At 37.6% G+C, this 13,367-nt stretch overlaps 1 protein-coding gene across 2 annotated transcripts in view; it reads right to left on the reverse strand.

The window, feature by feature from the left end:
• Positions 1-4,935: 4,935 nt before the first annotated feature.
• Positions 4,936-13,367, reverse strand: part of CEP57 (centrosomal protein 57) — a 36,937-nt gene continuing 28,505 nt past the window's right edge. For both annotated transcript variants that reach the window (XM_046014975.1, XM_046014974.1), the window contains exons 9-11: positions 9,348-9,592; positions 8,402-8,546; positions 4,936-6,716 (exon numbers count right to left, since the gene is read on the reverse strand). In XM_046014975.1, the coding sequence (XP_045870931.1) occupies positions 6,483-6,716; positions 8,402-8,546; positions 9,348-9,592 (624 nt within the window). In that variant the 3' untranslated portion in view covers positions 4,936-6,482. The remainder of the gene's footprint in view (positions 6,717-8,401; positions 8,547-9,347; positions 9,593-13,367) is intronic.

Consider the following 13,367-nt stretch of genomic DNA (forward strand, 5'->3'; position numbering starts at 1 on the left):
AAAACTATAACTCTTGAGAATATAAAATAATTGCAGCATAAAGGTTAAAGAGCATTAAAAATGACAGCTATTAAATCGTAACAATTCATGACATAATGAGATCCTTTGTGACTTCTAAAGTATAAAAGAATGAAATTTAAGTAAATGAAGATAAGCTTTTATCAGCAAAAAATGACTTTTTTATTTTCCTCTATGAGATGTTTTATTTACTAAACCTTCTGGTAACCATAAAGCAAAAATCTAGAGCAAAGACCCAAAACAAAAAAAGAAGACTGAGCAAATCACCAAGGACAAACACCAGCATACAAAGGTAGACAGAAACAGAAGGAAAAAGAAACAACAGAGAGATAAGTAACTAGAAGGCAAAAGATAAAATGGCTGTAGTAATTCCTCACATACCAATAATGACCCTACATGTAAAATGGACTGGGTTTACCAAAAGGCACACTAGTGGCTGGATAGATAAAAACAAACAACAAATAAACAACAACAACAACAAAAAAACACGCAAGGCCCATCTATATGCTCTCTACAGAATTTTCATTTCAGCTCTAAAGGCATACACAGGCTCAGGGTGAAAGGATGGAAAATGACATTCAAAGCTAGTGGAAACCAAAACAAGGTAGGCATTGCCTACTTACACAACACAGGCTTCAGGCCAAAAATTGTAAAAGTGGCAAAGATCATATAATGATAAAAAGGTCCATACATCACAAAAATATAACAGTTGTAAATATGTATGCTAACACCTGAACACCAAAAATACCTTAAGCAAATACTAACAGATCTTAAGGGAGAAAAAGATAGTAACAGAGTAGGGGACTTCAATACCCCACTATCACCAATGGGAAGATTATCCTGACAGAAAATCAACAACATAAACACTGGAATTGAACCAAACTTTAAAGCAAATAAACCTATCAGTCATACACAGAATAATTCATCAAACAGCAAAATACACATTGTTCTTAAGTGCACATGAACATTCTCCAGAACAGATCATAGGATAGGGCACTAAACAAATCTTAGCAAATTTAGATTGAAATCATACTATCTTTTCTGGCCACCATGGTATGAAACTAGAAATCAACAAGGGAGAAATGAAAAAATCTATAAATATGTGGAGCCTAAACAACACATTTCTAAACAACAAATAGATCAAAGAAGAAATTAAAAGGGAAAGAAGTTTATAGTAATAAACACAGATGTTAAGAAATTAGATCTCAAATAACCTAACATTGTATCTCAAGAAGTAGAAAGAACAGATTAAGCCTAAAGTTAGCAGAAGGAAGGAAATTAATAAAGACCAGAACAGAAATAAATGAGACCAGAGAAACAAGAAAAAAGAGTCAACTAAAAAAGAGCTGGTTCTTTTTCTTTTGTAAGAGCTGGTTCTTTGAAAAGATAAAACTGACAAACTTTTAGCTAGATTAAGAAAAAGAAAACTCAAAATTAGGAATGAAAGAGGAGACACTACAACTGATACTACAGAAATACATAGGATCATTGCAAATATGAACAATTATGTGCCAAAAAATTATGTAACACAATACCTATCAAAATATCAAAGCCATTCATCACAGAAATAGAACAATCCAAAATTTTTTGTGGAACACAAATGGCTCCAAATATCCAAAGCAATCCCAAGAAAAAAAGACCACCACCAGAGGTACACTTGAACAACATGGGTACAGACTCTTCATACAGTTTAAAATCCTAGTATAACTTTGACTCCCCCAATACTTAGCTACTAATAGCCTACTGCTGACCGGAAGCCTTACCGGCAAGAGTTAAAAAAAACACGTATTTTGGGGGCACCTGGGTGGCTCAGTCAGTTAAACATCTGCATTCTGCTCAGGTCATGATCCCAGAGTCCTGGGATCGAATTCCACATCAGGCTCCCTGACGTGCTCAGCGGGAAGACTGCTTCTCCCTCTCTGCTGCTTACCCTGCTTGTGCTCTTTCTCTAATAAATAAAATCTTAAAAAAAAAAACAAAACAAAACCAAAAACCCACATTTTATATATGTATTATATACTGTATTTTTAAAGTAAGCTAGAAAGAAAGTGTTGAGATCATAAGGAAAATACATTTGCAATACTGTAAAAAATGCATGTGTAAGTGGTCCTACACAGTTCAAACTCATGTTGTTCAAGAGTACTAGTGTACTCATGTACACTAGTAAAGCCACAGTAATAAAAACAGTATGGTACTGGCACAAAAATAGAACAGGAGAGAGGCCAGAATGAAATCCTGGCATATGTGGTCAACTAATACTCGACAAGGGAGCGAAGAACACCTACTGGGGAGAGGACAGTCTTCAACAAGTGGTGCTGGGAAAAATGGAGAAATACATGCAGAGAATAATGGAAGCGGACCCCTACCTCACACCACTCACAAGAATTAACTCAAAATATATCAAAAACTTAAACAGAAGACCAGATGCTGTAAAATTCCTAAAGGAAACATAGGAGGAAGCTCCCTGATGTTGGTCTCCTCAATCATTTTTTGGACATTAATGCCAAAAGCACAAATAAGAAAAGGAAGAATTAACAAGTGGGACTACATCAAATTCAGAAGTTTTGTAACTTTCATATTTGAGAGCTGTTTTATAACTTTATATCTATGACTAGTGGTTGTGCAGGTGCACTTTTTCCTTTATGATCTGGGATACAAAACAGAGACCCGTGTAGTTATGTCAAAGCTCTTTAGCCTCCTGTAACTTGTTGGCTTACCCTTCTAGTCTCACTTGCATATCTCGACTCTTAGGTACCAGTACCACTCAGCTAGTCACAACTCTCCCACGTCAACTGCAGAATCTGGCCTTTTATTTTATTTATTTATTTACAGCATAACAGTGTTCATTGTTTTGGCATCACACCCAGTGCTCCATGCAGTACGTGCCCTCCCTATTACCCACCACCTGGTTCCTCAACCTCCCACCTCCCCTCCCCCCGCCCCTTCAAAACCCTCTGGTTGTTTTTCAGAGTCCATAGTCTCTCATGGTTCATCTCCCCTTCCAGTTTCCCTCAACTCCCTCTCCTCTCCATCTCCCCATGTCCACTGTGTTCTTTGTTATGCTCCACAAATAAGTGAGACCATATGATACTTGACTCTCTCTGCTTGACTTATTTCGCTCAGCATCATCTCTTCCAGTCCTGTCCATGTTGCTACAAAAGTTGGGTATTCATCCTTTCTGATGGAGGCATAATACTCCATTGTGTATATGGACCACATCTTCCTTATCCATTCATCTGTTGAAGGGCATCTTGGTTCTTTCCACAGTTTGGCGACCGTAGCCATTGCTGCAATAAACATTGGGGTACAGATGGCCCTTCTTTTCACTACATCTGTATCTTTGGGGTAAATACCCAGCAGTGCAATTGCAGGGTCATAGGGAAGCTCTGTTCTTAATTTCTTCAGGAATCTCCACACTGTTCTCCAAAGTGGCTGCACTAACTTGCATTCCCACCAACAGTGTAAGAGGGTTCCCCTTTCTCCACATCCTCTCCAACACACGTTGTTTCCTGTCTTGCTAATTTTGGCCATTCTAACTGGTGTCAGGTAGTATCTCAATGTGGTTTTAATTTGAATCTCCCTGATGGCTAGTGATGATGAACATTTTTTCATGTGTCTGATAGCCATTTGTATGTCTTTGTTGGAGAAGTGTCTGTTCATATCTTCTGCCCATTTTTTTGATATGATCTGGAGGAAATAATCCTAAAATTTATATGGAATCAGAAGTGACCCCGAATTGCTAAGGAAATGTTGAAAAACAAAAACAAAACTGGCGGCATCACGTTACCCCATTTCAAGCTTTACTACAAAGCTGTGATCACCAAGACAGCATGGTACTGGCAGAAAAACAGACACATAGACCAGTGGAACAGAGTGGAGAGCCCAGATATGGACCCTCAACTCTATGGTGAAATAATCTTTGACAAAACAGGAAAAAATATTCAATGGAAAAAAGACAGTCTCTTCAATAAATGGTGCTGGAAAACTGGACAGCGATCTGTAGAAGAATGAAACTCGACCATTCTCTTACACCGTACACAAAGATAAACTCGAAATGGATAAAAGACCTCAATGTGAGACAGGAATCTATCAGAATCCTAGAGGAGAACATAGGCAGTAACCTCTTCGATATCAGCCACAGCAACTTCTTTCAAGATATGTCTCCAAAGGCCAAGGAAACAAAAGCGAAAATGAACTTTTGGGACTTCATCAAGATCAAAAGCTTCTGCACAGCAAAGGAAACAGTCAACAAAACAAAAAGGCAACTCACGGAATGGGAGAAGATATTTGCAAATGACAGTACAGACAAAAGGTTGATATCCAGGATCTATAAAGAACTTCTCAAACTCAATACACACAAAACAGATTATCGTATCAAAAAGAATCTGGCCTTTTCCCTTTTTATTTTGTCCCGTTGACCTGAACGCTTTGCTTTTCTGGCTAATTCCAGTTCTCCAGAGTCCAGGCATCACTTCCTCCTCCAGGATGTTAACCCCCTCCTCTGTGCCCTCGCTGCACTGCGCTCATGCTGTCACCATCACATTCACCATACAAGTGCTGAAATAATTCAGATGTCTACCATCTACCTTGCAAGCATACCCTTCTTAGCCTGGTATCCATTTCGGCATCTCGCACACAGAAGACACTTGTGTAAGAAGTGCACTGCACCAGTGCTCTCGCAACAAACTAGGTGGCTAACAGCAAACCCCTCCGTTGTAAACTCTCAGATGACGAGAATGAGGCAGTTTTGGTATCCTTTTTTTCCACTCTCAGCTGATGGTATTAAAAGCCGAAGATGAGAGTCTGACTCCTGTCTGACGGATGGGGCAGGTTTTAGTACCATTAAACTTCTCCTAATTAGGACTTAGAGCCATTACCATGCCAAATGTCACATAGTTTAATGACCTGAAATTCAAACACAGCGATAGCAAAAGTTTAATAGTTGAAATGGTGGTCGAGACACAAGAAAATATTTTCCATGTCACCAGAGCAGTGATTCTTTGGGTCTTCACTATTGTGACGTCAAGAGGATACAAAACTGCGCACGCAAGCAAAAGTTTACATACAATTTCAGAACATTCACAAACAGATCCAAATTCAAGGAACCTAAATCAAGAACTCTGTAAAAAAATTAATTCAAGTAAGAGGCCTAACAAGCTTAGTGCCCAGGTAGGCACTACATTTCATGCTGATTATACCCAGATAAAATCCCGGAACTTCCATCTGGATCCCAGGGGAGGCATAAAAAAAATCTAACATGTGGTTAATGTGTCCTTTAGTAGTCTTCAGAGTATCACATGCCATGAGACAGTTCAGTCTTGTTGGGTTTAGCTTCTGTGTAAGCACGAGAAAGGCAAATTATGTAATTATATATTCTTCTTGTTTCTCAAAATGTTAATGTCCTATTTAGAAATGCATTTTTAAGAGAGATTACAATAAATAAAGCCTTTATTAACAGGCTGTTAAGGAAAATTTCAGTGTTTCCTTAAAAAAGTTACTTTATTGACTTCAGTGGCAAATTTATAAAAAGTTCACGTCTTGATCTATGCAGAACTGATTCACATTATTAACATAATGAGTTACACGTGTACAGCTAATGCACTCATACTGCACACCGGTAACATGTCCAAGGGGCTCTTCTCTACGTTTCAAGATTGAGAAACACAATGCCTCGAACTCAATAGCATGATTACAAACAGGTATTATTTAAAAACAACAAACGTATATGCTTTACAACATTTCCTCTTCTCCATTCTAAAAGCGCATTTACTTCATTAGTACTTTGCTTATATTTCAAAAAATGCTTTTAAAATTTTTGCAGTGAGTGGACTTAAAATGAATGCTGGGTCTTTAAAAATTTTTTAATGGTGGATAACATCAATACAAGTGTATTTAATACTGATCAATGTCTGGAATGTCAAAAAACAAAACAAAGCAATCCTCTTAAATATGTATAAATACTTAAATATAGAAAAGCTCCACCAATAGTCGAAACAAAGTATATTTAATGGTTGTATTGGAAAGGAGAAAGGGGTGATTTGTGTCAGGGGAAGATTTAGAAAGATTTTTTAAGCAAACACTGCCTACAGGACAGCCTCACATTTTGATAATTTAAACCTAATTTTACTTAGATATGTAAGGAACTGTTAAAAAAAAAATCATACTCCCAAGTAAACAACCAGTAATTTGTTTACAAAGTGCAGTATTTCAGTACAGCAAATTCATCACAAAGAAGCAGAGTGTGTGGCTTCCTGGACTTTAAAACTCCCCTGGTTTCCACTTAGGTGGTTTAACATTTAGTCATGATGCGTAACACAAGAAGCCTGTGTAATGAAGCTTGGGCCCCTTAACACCTGCTATTCATTAATTCCAATGTAAGAGAGTAGGAGACCTGGAGAGTAAATTGTCAAAATCTGATTGATGAGGTACAGATTATCTGAATAAAATTTATAACCTGGTACCAGTTAGTAATCCCAACATAAACTATTGCTTTGTAATGAACTCTGTATGGTTTGCATGTCCTTCAATAACTGAAGATTTTTCCTGCTTTTTTCACCAGGTCTCGGTTTGACAACGTCCTTCTTGCTTGTGGTCCCTGTGATTCCAGAAGAACGACTGCTGCTGTTTCCTTCTTCATCAAGAGTCTTTCTGGTGGTTCGCAAGTCCCTCTTCTGCTTCTCCACCTTCTGTTTCTCCAGCTATAGCCAATAACCAAGGCAGGGAAAAAGGAGCATTCAATGAAAACATTCTCTTCTGACAACTGGTATTTTTAACTCTCATACAAACTAAAATGCAGATAATATATTCTGGGTTTACTGTTTTAAAGCCTTCAAACAGGTATTATTATACCAGTCACTGAACACCATGTGTCAAAATATAAAGGGACATACAAACAAGCGAACAAGAGTAAACATCAACACTGGGGCTGTTTCAGAAGGTAAGCAGTGTTGCCCAAGTGCAGAATAGAGTGAGAAACAAGAGGGGCTGGGGGGAGGTGTCACGGAGAAGACGAAAAATCTGACATGGTAAGTGAAGGATAGGATAGATACTAAAGGTGAAGAAGAGAAGAGTGGTTCTAGAAACTAGTTTGAAGAGCAATGAAACATTCTAGATGGGCAAAGAGATGTAACGGTACTGTGTTAATATAAGAGATTTTTAATTATTTCACTATTTTAGAATAATTTAAACCAGAGAATTTATTTTTAGAGAGCTTTATTTGTACTTCAAGCTGCTGCCAAGCTGATGTTCCATTAGCAAGAATAAAGTTAAATCGAATGTACAAAAAACAAATTAGACCATTACTCCTATAGCAATCATTTGCTTATATTTATTCTTTTTTAAACATGAACTTTACAAAAATACTTAAAATCTCAGGTTTTGGAGCTGAAAAGTCCCACATCTGCATGCCAGCTCTGCCATTTACCAGTAGGCTAGTATGTCCTTGCATAGAAGTTACTTACTTTCACTTTAGGATATGCCTACCTCCCAGGAAAGAGCCCAGTTTCCTTATCTATAGAATAAGACAATACACCCATTTCATAGGTGTTCCATGAAAATCAAAGAGGACATATTTAAAAGCACTTAGCATCATGCCCCTTACACAGTCACCAATCAGTAAATGTCAGCCAAGCCTATTCTGCTTCCGATCTTTCTCCATTTCCATCAGTGGTATGACTGCCCTCTCCCTCAAATGATATTCAGCAGCAAGCTGCCCTGATCTTTCTACTTCCAAAGCACACTTCCAATCTGTCTGCTTCTCCCACACTGCAGTAGTGATGACCTCTGACAGAGAAGAACTTCCCCCTGCCCAGCTGGTCTCCAGCCCGCTCTCAGCAGTCACAGCAATCGCCTAAAATCGCCAAAAGCCATGAATCACTACGTTTCTCTCCAGACGAAACCCTGGAGTGTGCCCTCCCACTGCACTTAGTAGATACTAAATACATGGCTCTTCTATTAATTTAATTAGCAACAGAAATAGAACAATATTTTTTTTCACATATTACTCCTTTGGGAATCAAGAATTTCCAAGTGCTTTCAGAAGACTTAGATACATTTAGAACCATTTAAATTCATCAGGGAAGTTTAAGTTTGTTCATATAAAGGTAAGATTAAATATATTCAGTATTTGAAACATGTATCTTAGATGATGAAATCAACTCTCACAGATTACAAGACAATGTCTTCCTTCCTAGCCCACTGAGTACCAATCCTTAGTACGAAAGGACTGAATTAGTGTCTACATTAGAGAAATGCTCCCTGTAGCTCCCTATCTGTCATACATTTCAGTGTCATCAATTAATGTATTTGAGGAAAAGGGCTTTTGGTTCTGCTTTGTTCTTATTAATCATTAGAAACAGGGAAAGGGAAACTGAGTTGGAGCTACCTGGGCTTGGTATTTTCGAACTTTAGTTATTTGGTTGGCTTTGGCCTCCATCCTCCCCACCAATGCCTCCAGTTCACACTCTAAGTTGTCCTTCAGTTCAACAGTTGGGGATTCTTGGATAAGTTTCGCAAGCTGCTGGTGGTCACTATATAAAAAATAAAAGCAAGGCTTGGTTAAATTTCTGGTTTCATGGTTAGGTCCACCACAACCCACTCACCATAGGACCACTGGTCTGTGCAATAAAAAATGACTCAATTTCTTAAAGAGAGCAACAAGACGGTTTAAAGACTCAAGAAAGGCACTGGAGGCAAATGCACAAAAGGAGTTCTTAATTTCAAAGACCTAATTTATATTCCTTCCTCCCCCAGAACAGTATACATATACATGTATATTGAAAAGAAAAGCCAAGACAGGATCTTGTTCTTCAAATACACCCTAACCTAACATTTAAGTTGAACTAAACTCCATGTGTATCAAGCTCCTGATAAGAAAATAAAACTTAAATGTAAACCTTGGTCATGAAAACATTTAACAGTATTAAAAAGGGAGAGATTTCCCCCAGAACATTTATATTTGTTAAGGTCTTAGTGATTGGTTCAAGGACTATGCTCAGATATTTGCTGGACAAATTAACAATACAATTAATGATGTCACCAAGAAGTTAAAATGAAGTTTTAGAACTGTAATTTAAAAAAAAATTTTTTTTATTTATTTGAGAGGGAGAGAGCACAAGCAGCAGGGAGGAGCAGAGGGAAAGGGAGAACCAGACTCCCTGCTAAGCAGGGAGCCCAATGCGGGGCTCAATCCCAGGATCCCTGGGATCACGACCTGAGCCAAAGGCAGACGCTTAACTGACTGAGCCACCAGGCACCCCAGAACTCAATATAACTTAAAAAAAAAAAACAACAAAAAACCAAAAAACAAAAAAAAAACAACTAAAACTCACAAGCTCATTTGCCCAAATTCATCCTGTAAAGTCTGTAAGACTTCTGACAACTCTTCATTAATGCTGTTGGAGGAGGAAGGCGTTACTGACAACTTCTTACTTTTATTACCACTTCGTGAAGAACCTTGCTTTGTCAAAGGAACATTGTTGACCACTCGATCGTTGCACAGGGCTTTACTGTGTTGCTTCATTAGATGTAAGACATGCTGAACATTGGCTACCACAGCATGACTAGGACTGGTGGACTGAAGAAAAATGAGAATTAATTGAAGCCATGTCCCCTAAATCTGTTTTCTTGCTTACTCCGTAAGTGGAATAAAAAGACCCCCACCCACCAAGAGGCAATATAAATCTCCTAGAGTATATCCAAGTACCAAGTCACACTGGACCTCTGAAATGCCTCCAATCCACCTCTTCGTCTCCACCCTCCTGTCATTCCCTTGCAATTATCCCTACTACTTGCTACAGGATTTTGGCCTCCCTGCCCCCAGTGTGTTCAGTCTTTAACTCCATAGTGCTAAATATCCTCCTAAATCAGGAATATCAGGTTGTTCCCCTACTTAAAATATTTGATGTTAATTAAGCCCACTAACTTTAATGTCCAAACTCCTTAGCATAGGAAAAAAGTCTTCTATCATTGAGCTGCAACTGATACCCCACTGACCTTATATCCCACCATCCCCTAATTTCTCTGCTTGCTTGAATTTTTTATCTACATTCAAATTAACATATAACAACATGGATGGAACTAGAAGGTACAATGCTAAGTGAAATAAGTTGGTCAGAGAAAGACAAATACCAAATGATTTCAGTCATATGTAGAATTTAAGAAACAAAACAGATGAACAGAGGGAAGGGAAGGAAAAATAAAGATGAAAACAGAGGGAAAAAAAAAAGAAAGAAAACAGAGAGGGAGGCAAACCATGACAGACTCAACTCTAGGAAACAAACAGGGCTGCTGGAGGGGACGGGAATGGGGGATGGAGTAACGGGGTGACAGGCATTAAGGAGGGCACTTAGAAGTAAGGAGCACCAGGTGTTGTATGCAACTCATGAATCACTGAATTAGCTCTGAAAATCTGCATGATTTAAACAAACTATATTTGCACATGCCATTTCTTTTGTGTGGCCAATATCTTTACCATTCTTTAAAACTCAGTTCAAATATATTAACTTTTAAAGACTTCCTTAAAACCTCCTGGTAATGAATTGGTCCAATTAAGTAGTCCATTCTCAGATCACCTACAGCATTTATGTCTATCACAGTGTTTATCACAATATATTACAACTGTGTTTGCATATTTATTTCACCTACTAAACAGTGTATGTACTTCCAGGTAGGAGGGACTGCAGTCAAATTCATTTCACTATCCTCAAATAGTAAGATGCACCAAGTTCATCCTTGTCACATAAACAACAACAGGAGAAACCTGGTATCCTCAAAATTTCTGGTTTTGAATGTGAAACAATAATCTCCATATGCTATTTCAACTTACAAACAGATGGCTGGATGAACTTGGCTCCATGAGCATCATCTGGACAGCTTGTTTAAAATGCAGATTCCTACATAACACTCCAAACTCAATTAGTGTGGTGTCAAGGCTTGGAAATGTGTATTTTTTTTTTTTTTTTGATGTGAAGAAAATTCTATGGAAATGTGTATTTTTAAGATTGCCAGTTGATTCTGACCAGCCAGGTTTGAAAACCACTGTGCTAAGCGAACAGTCTCTTTTTTCTTACTTTCTACTGTTAGGTAGCAAACCAAATCCAGCATTATATACGAAGAAGTTTGTATACCATATCCAAGTAGGGTTTGTTCTAGGAATTCAAGACTAGTTCAACTATTTTAAAAATTGATCAATGTAATGTAGCGCATCAACAGTATAAAGGAAAAAGCACATAACCATATCATTTAATAAAGAAAAGCATCTGAAAATATCCAACGCCCAATCAGGTACTCTCAGCAAAGTAGAAACAGAAGGAAATATCCTCTAATTGATAAAGAGGATTGATAAAGAACCTACAGCTAACATCTTACTGGTGAGACTAAATGGTAATGTTCTCCCCCCACTCAAGATCAGACAAAAGGCAAGGATGTCTACTCTCATCACTCCTGGTTAATGTAATATTAGAAATTCTAGCTAATGCATTAAGGCAAAACAGGAAATAAAAGGTGTACAAATTAAAAAGAAATAAAACTGTCTCTATTTACAGATGACATACTTCTCTACACAGAAAATCCAAACCAATCCGAAAAACAATTCCTAGGACTAGGAAGTAATTCAGTGAAATCAGAGAATGTAAGCTCAACATACAAAAACTAAATATAATAGCAATGATAACAAAGAAACTACATTAAAACTAAATATAACTTACACTTGCTCCAAAAAAAAAAAAATGTGAGTTTAAAATCTAATAAAACAGACATGGGACCAATCTGCCGAAGACCACAAAATACTGATGAAAGAAACTGAAGATCTAAATAAATAAATAAAAGCTATAGTGTACTCATGGTCTGGAAGACTCAACGTAACAAGGACATCAACTCCCCTAAGCTGATCTATAGGTATAATGTAATTCCAACCAACATTATGACAAGATTTTTCTGTAGACAGAGACAAACTTATTCTAGAATTCTTATAAAGAGTCAAAGAGGGCGCCTGGGTGGCTCAGTGGTTTAAGCCGCTGCCTTCGGCTCAGGTCATGATCTCAGGGTCCTGGGATCAAGTCCCACGTCGGGCTCTCTGCTCTGAAGGGAGCCTGCTTCCCTCTCACTCTCTCTGCCTGCCTCTCTGCCTACTTGTGATCTCTCTCTGTCAAATAAATAAAATATATTAAAAAAAAAAAAAAGAGTCAAAGAAACTAGAAGAGCTAAAACAATTTTGAAAAAGAAGAACAGAGAAAAGAACCACTCTGCCTGATGTTAAGACTTACTATAAAAAGCCACAGTATGGGGTGCCTGGATGGCTCAGTTGTTAAGCGTCTGCCTTCGGCTCAGGTCATGATCCCAGGGTCCTGGGATTGAACCCCGCATCGGGCTCCCTGCTCAGTGCAGAGGCTGCTTCTCCCTCTCCCACTCCTCCTGCTTATGTTACCTGTCTCGCTCTCTTTCGTCAAATATATAAATAAAATCTTAAAAAAAAAAAAGAAAAGCCACAGTAATCAAGGCAGTGTGGTACTGGCAAAGAGGTAAACACATATATCGATGGAACAGAATAAAAAACAAACCTTGACCTAACAAAGCCTCATGCTGTACAAAAATCATTTCAAGAAGATCACAGATTTAGATGTAAAATATGAGACTATAAAATATAAAAAGTGAAAATCTACAGGAAATCAGTCCTGGAAAAGAGTTCTTAGACCTGACAGCAAAAGCATGATCCATAAAAAGCAAAAGTCAATTAACTGGATTTCATCACAACAAAAAGCTGCTCTGTGAAACACTCTGAGAGAAAGAAAGACTGGGAGAATATACTCACAAACTATGTATCTGATATATGACTTTATCAAAATACAGAACTCTTAAAACCTAACAGTAAAAACAAACAATTAAAAAAAAAACCATAATAACCAGCCCAATTAAAAAAGGGCAAGAAATGTAGGTAAATATTTCATTAGAGGATATATGGATGGTAAATAAGCCATGAAAATAGGACTACCATAATTACTGTAATATAAATTAAAAGCACAGTGAGATATCATACACTCAGAACGGCTAAAATAAAAAGTGACAATACTAAATGCTGGTAAGGATAGGGAAAAAATTTCATCTTTTGGGCACTGCTACTAGGAATGAAAAATGTTACAATCATTTAAAAATAAGTCGATAGCTTAAAAAGAAAATATACACTTACCATAAACCCAGTGATCACATTCCTGGACATTTATCCCATAGAAATGAATACTTATGTTCACACAAAAGCCTGTACACAATGTTTATACTGGTTTTGTTTGTGAACACTGAAACTGGGAGCAACCCAAAGGTCCTTAAGTGTGTGAATCATTAAACCATGATACATT

The sequence above is a fragment of the Meles meles genome, chromosome 8 (assembly GCF_922984935.1).
Source record: "Meles meles chromosome 8, mMelMel3.1 paternal haplotype, whole genome shotgun sequence".
Classification (NCBI taxonomy): Eukaryota; Metazoa; Chordata; class Mammalia; order Carnivora; family Mustelidae; genus Meles; species Meles meles.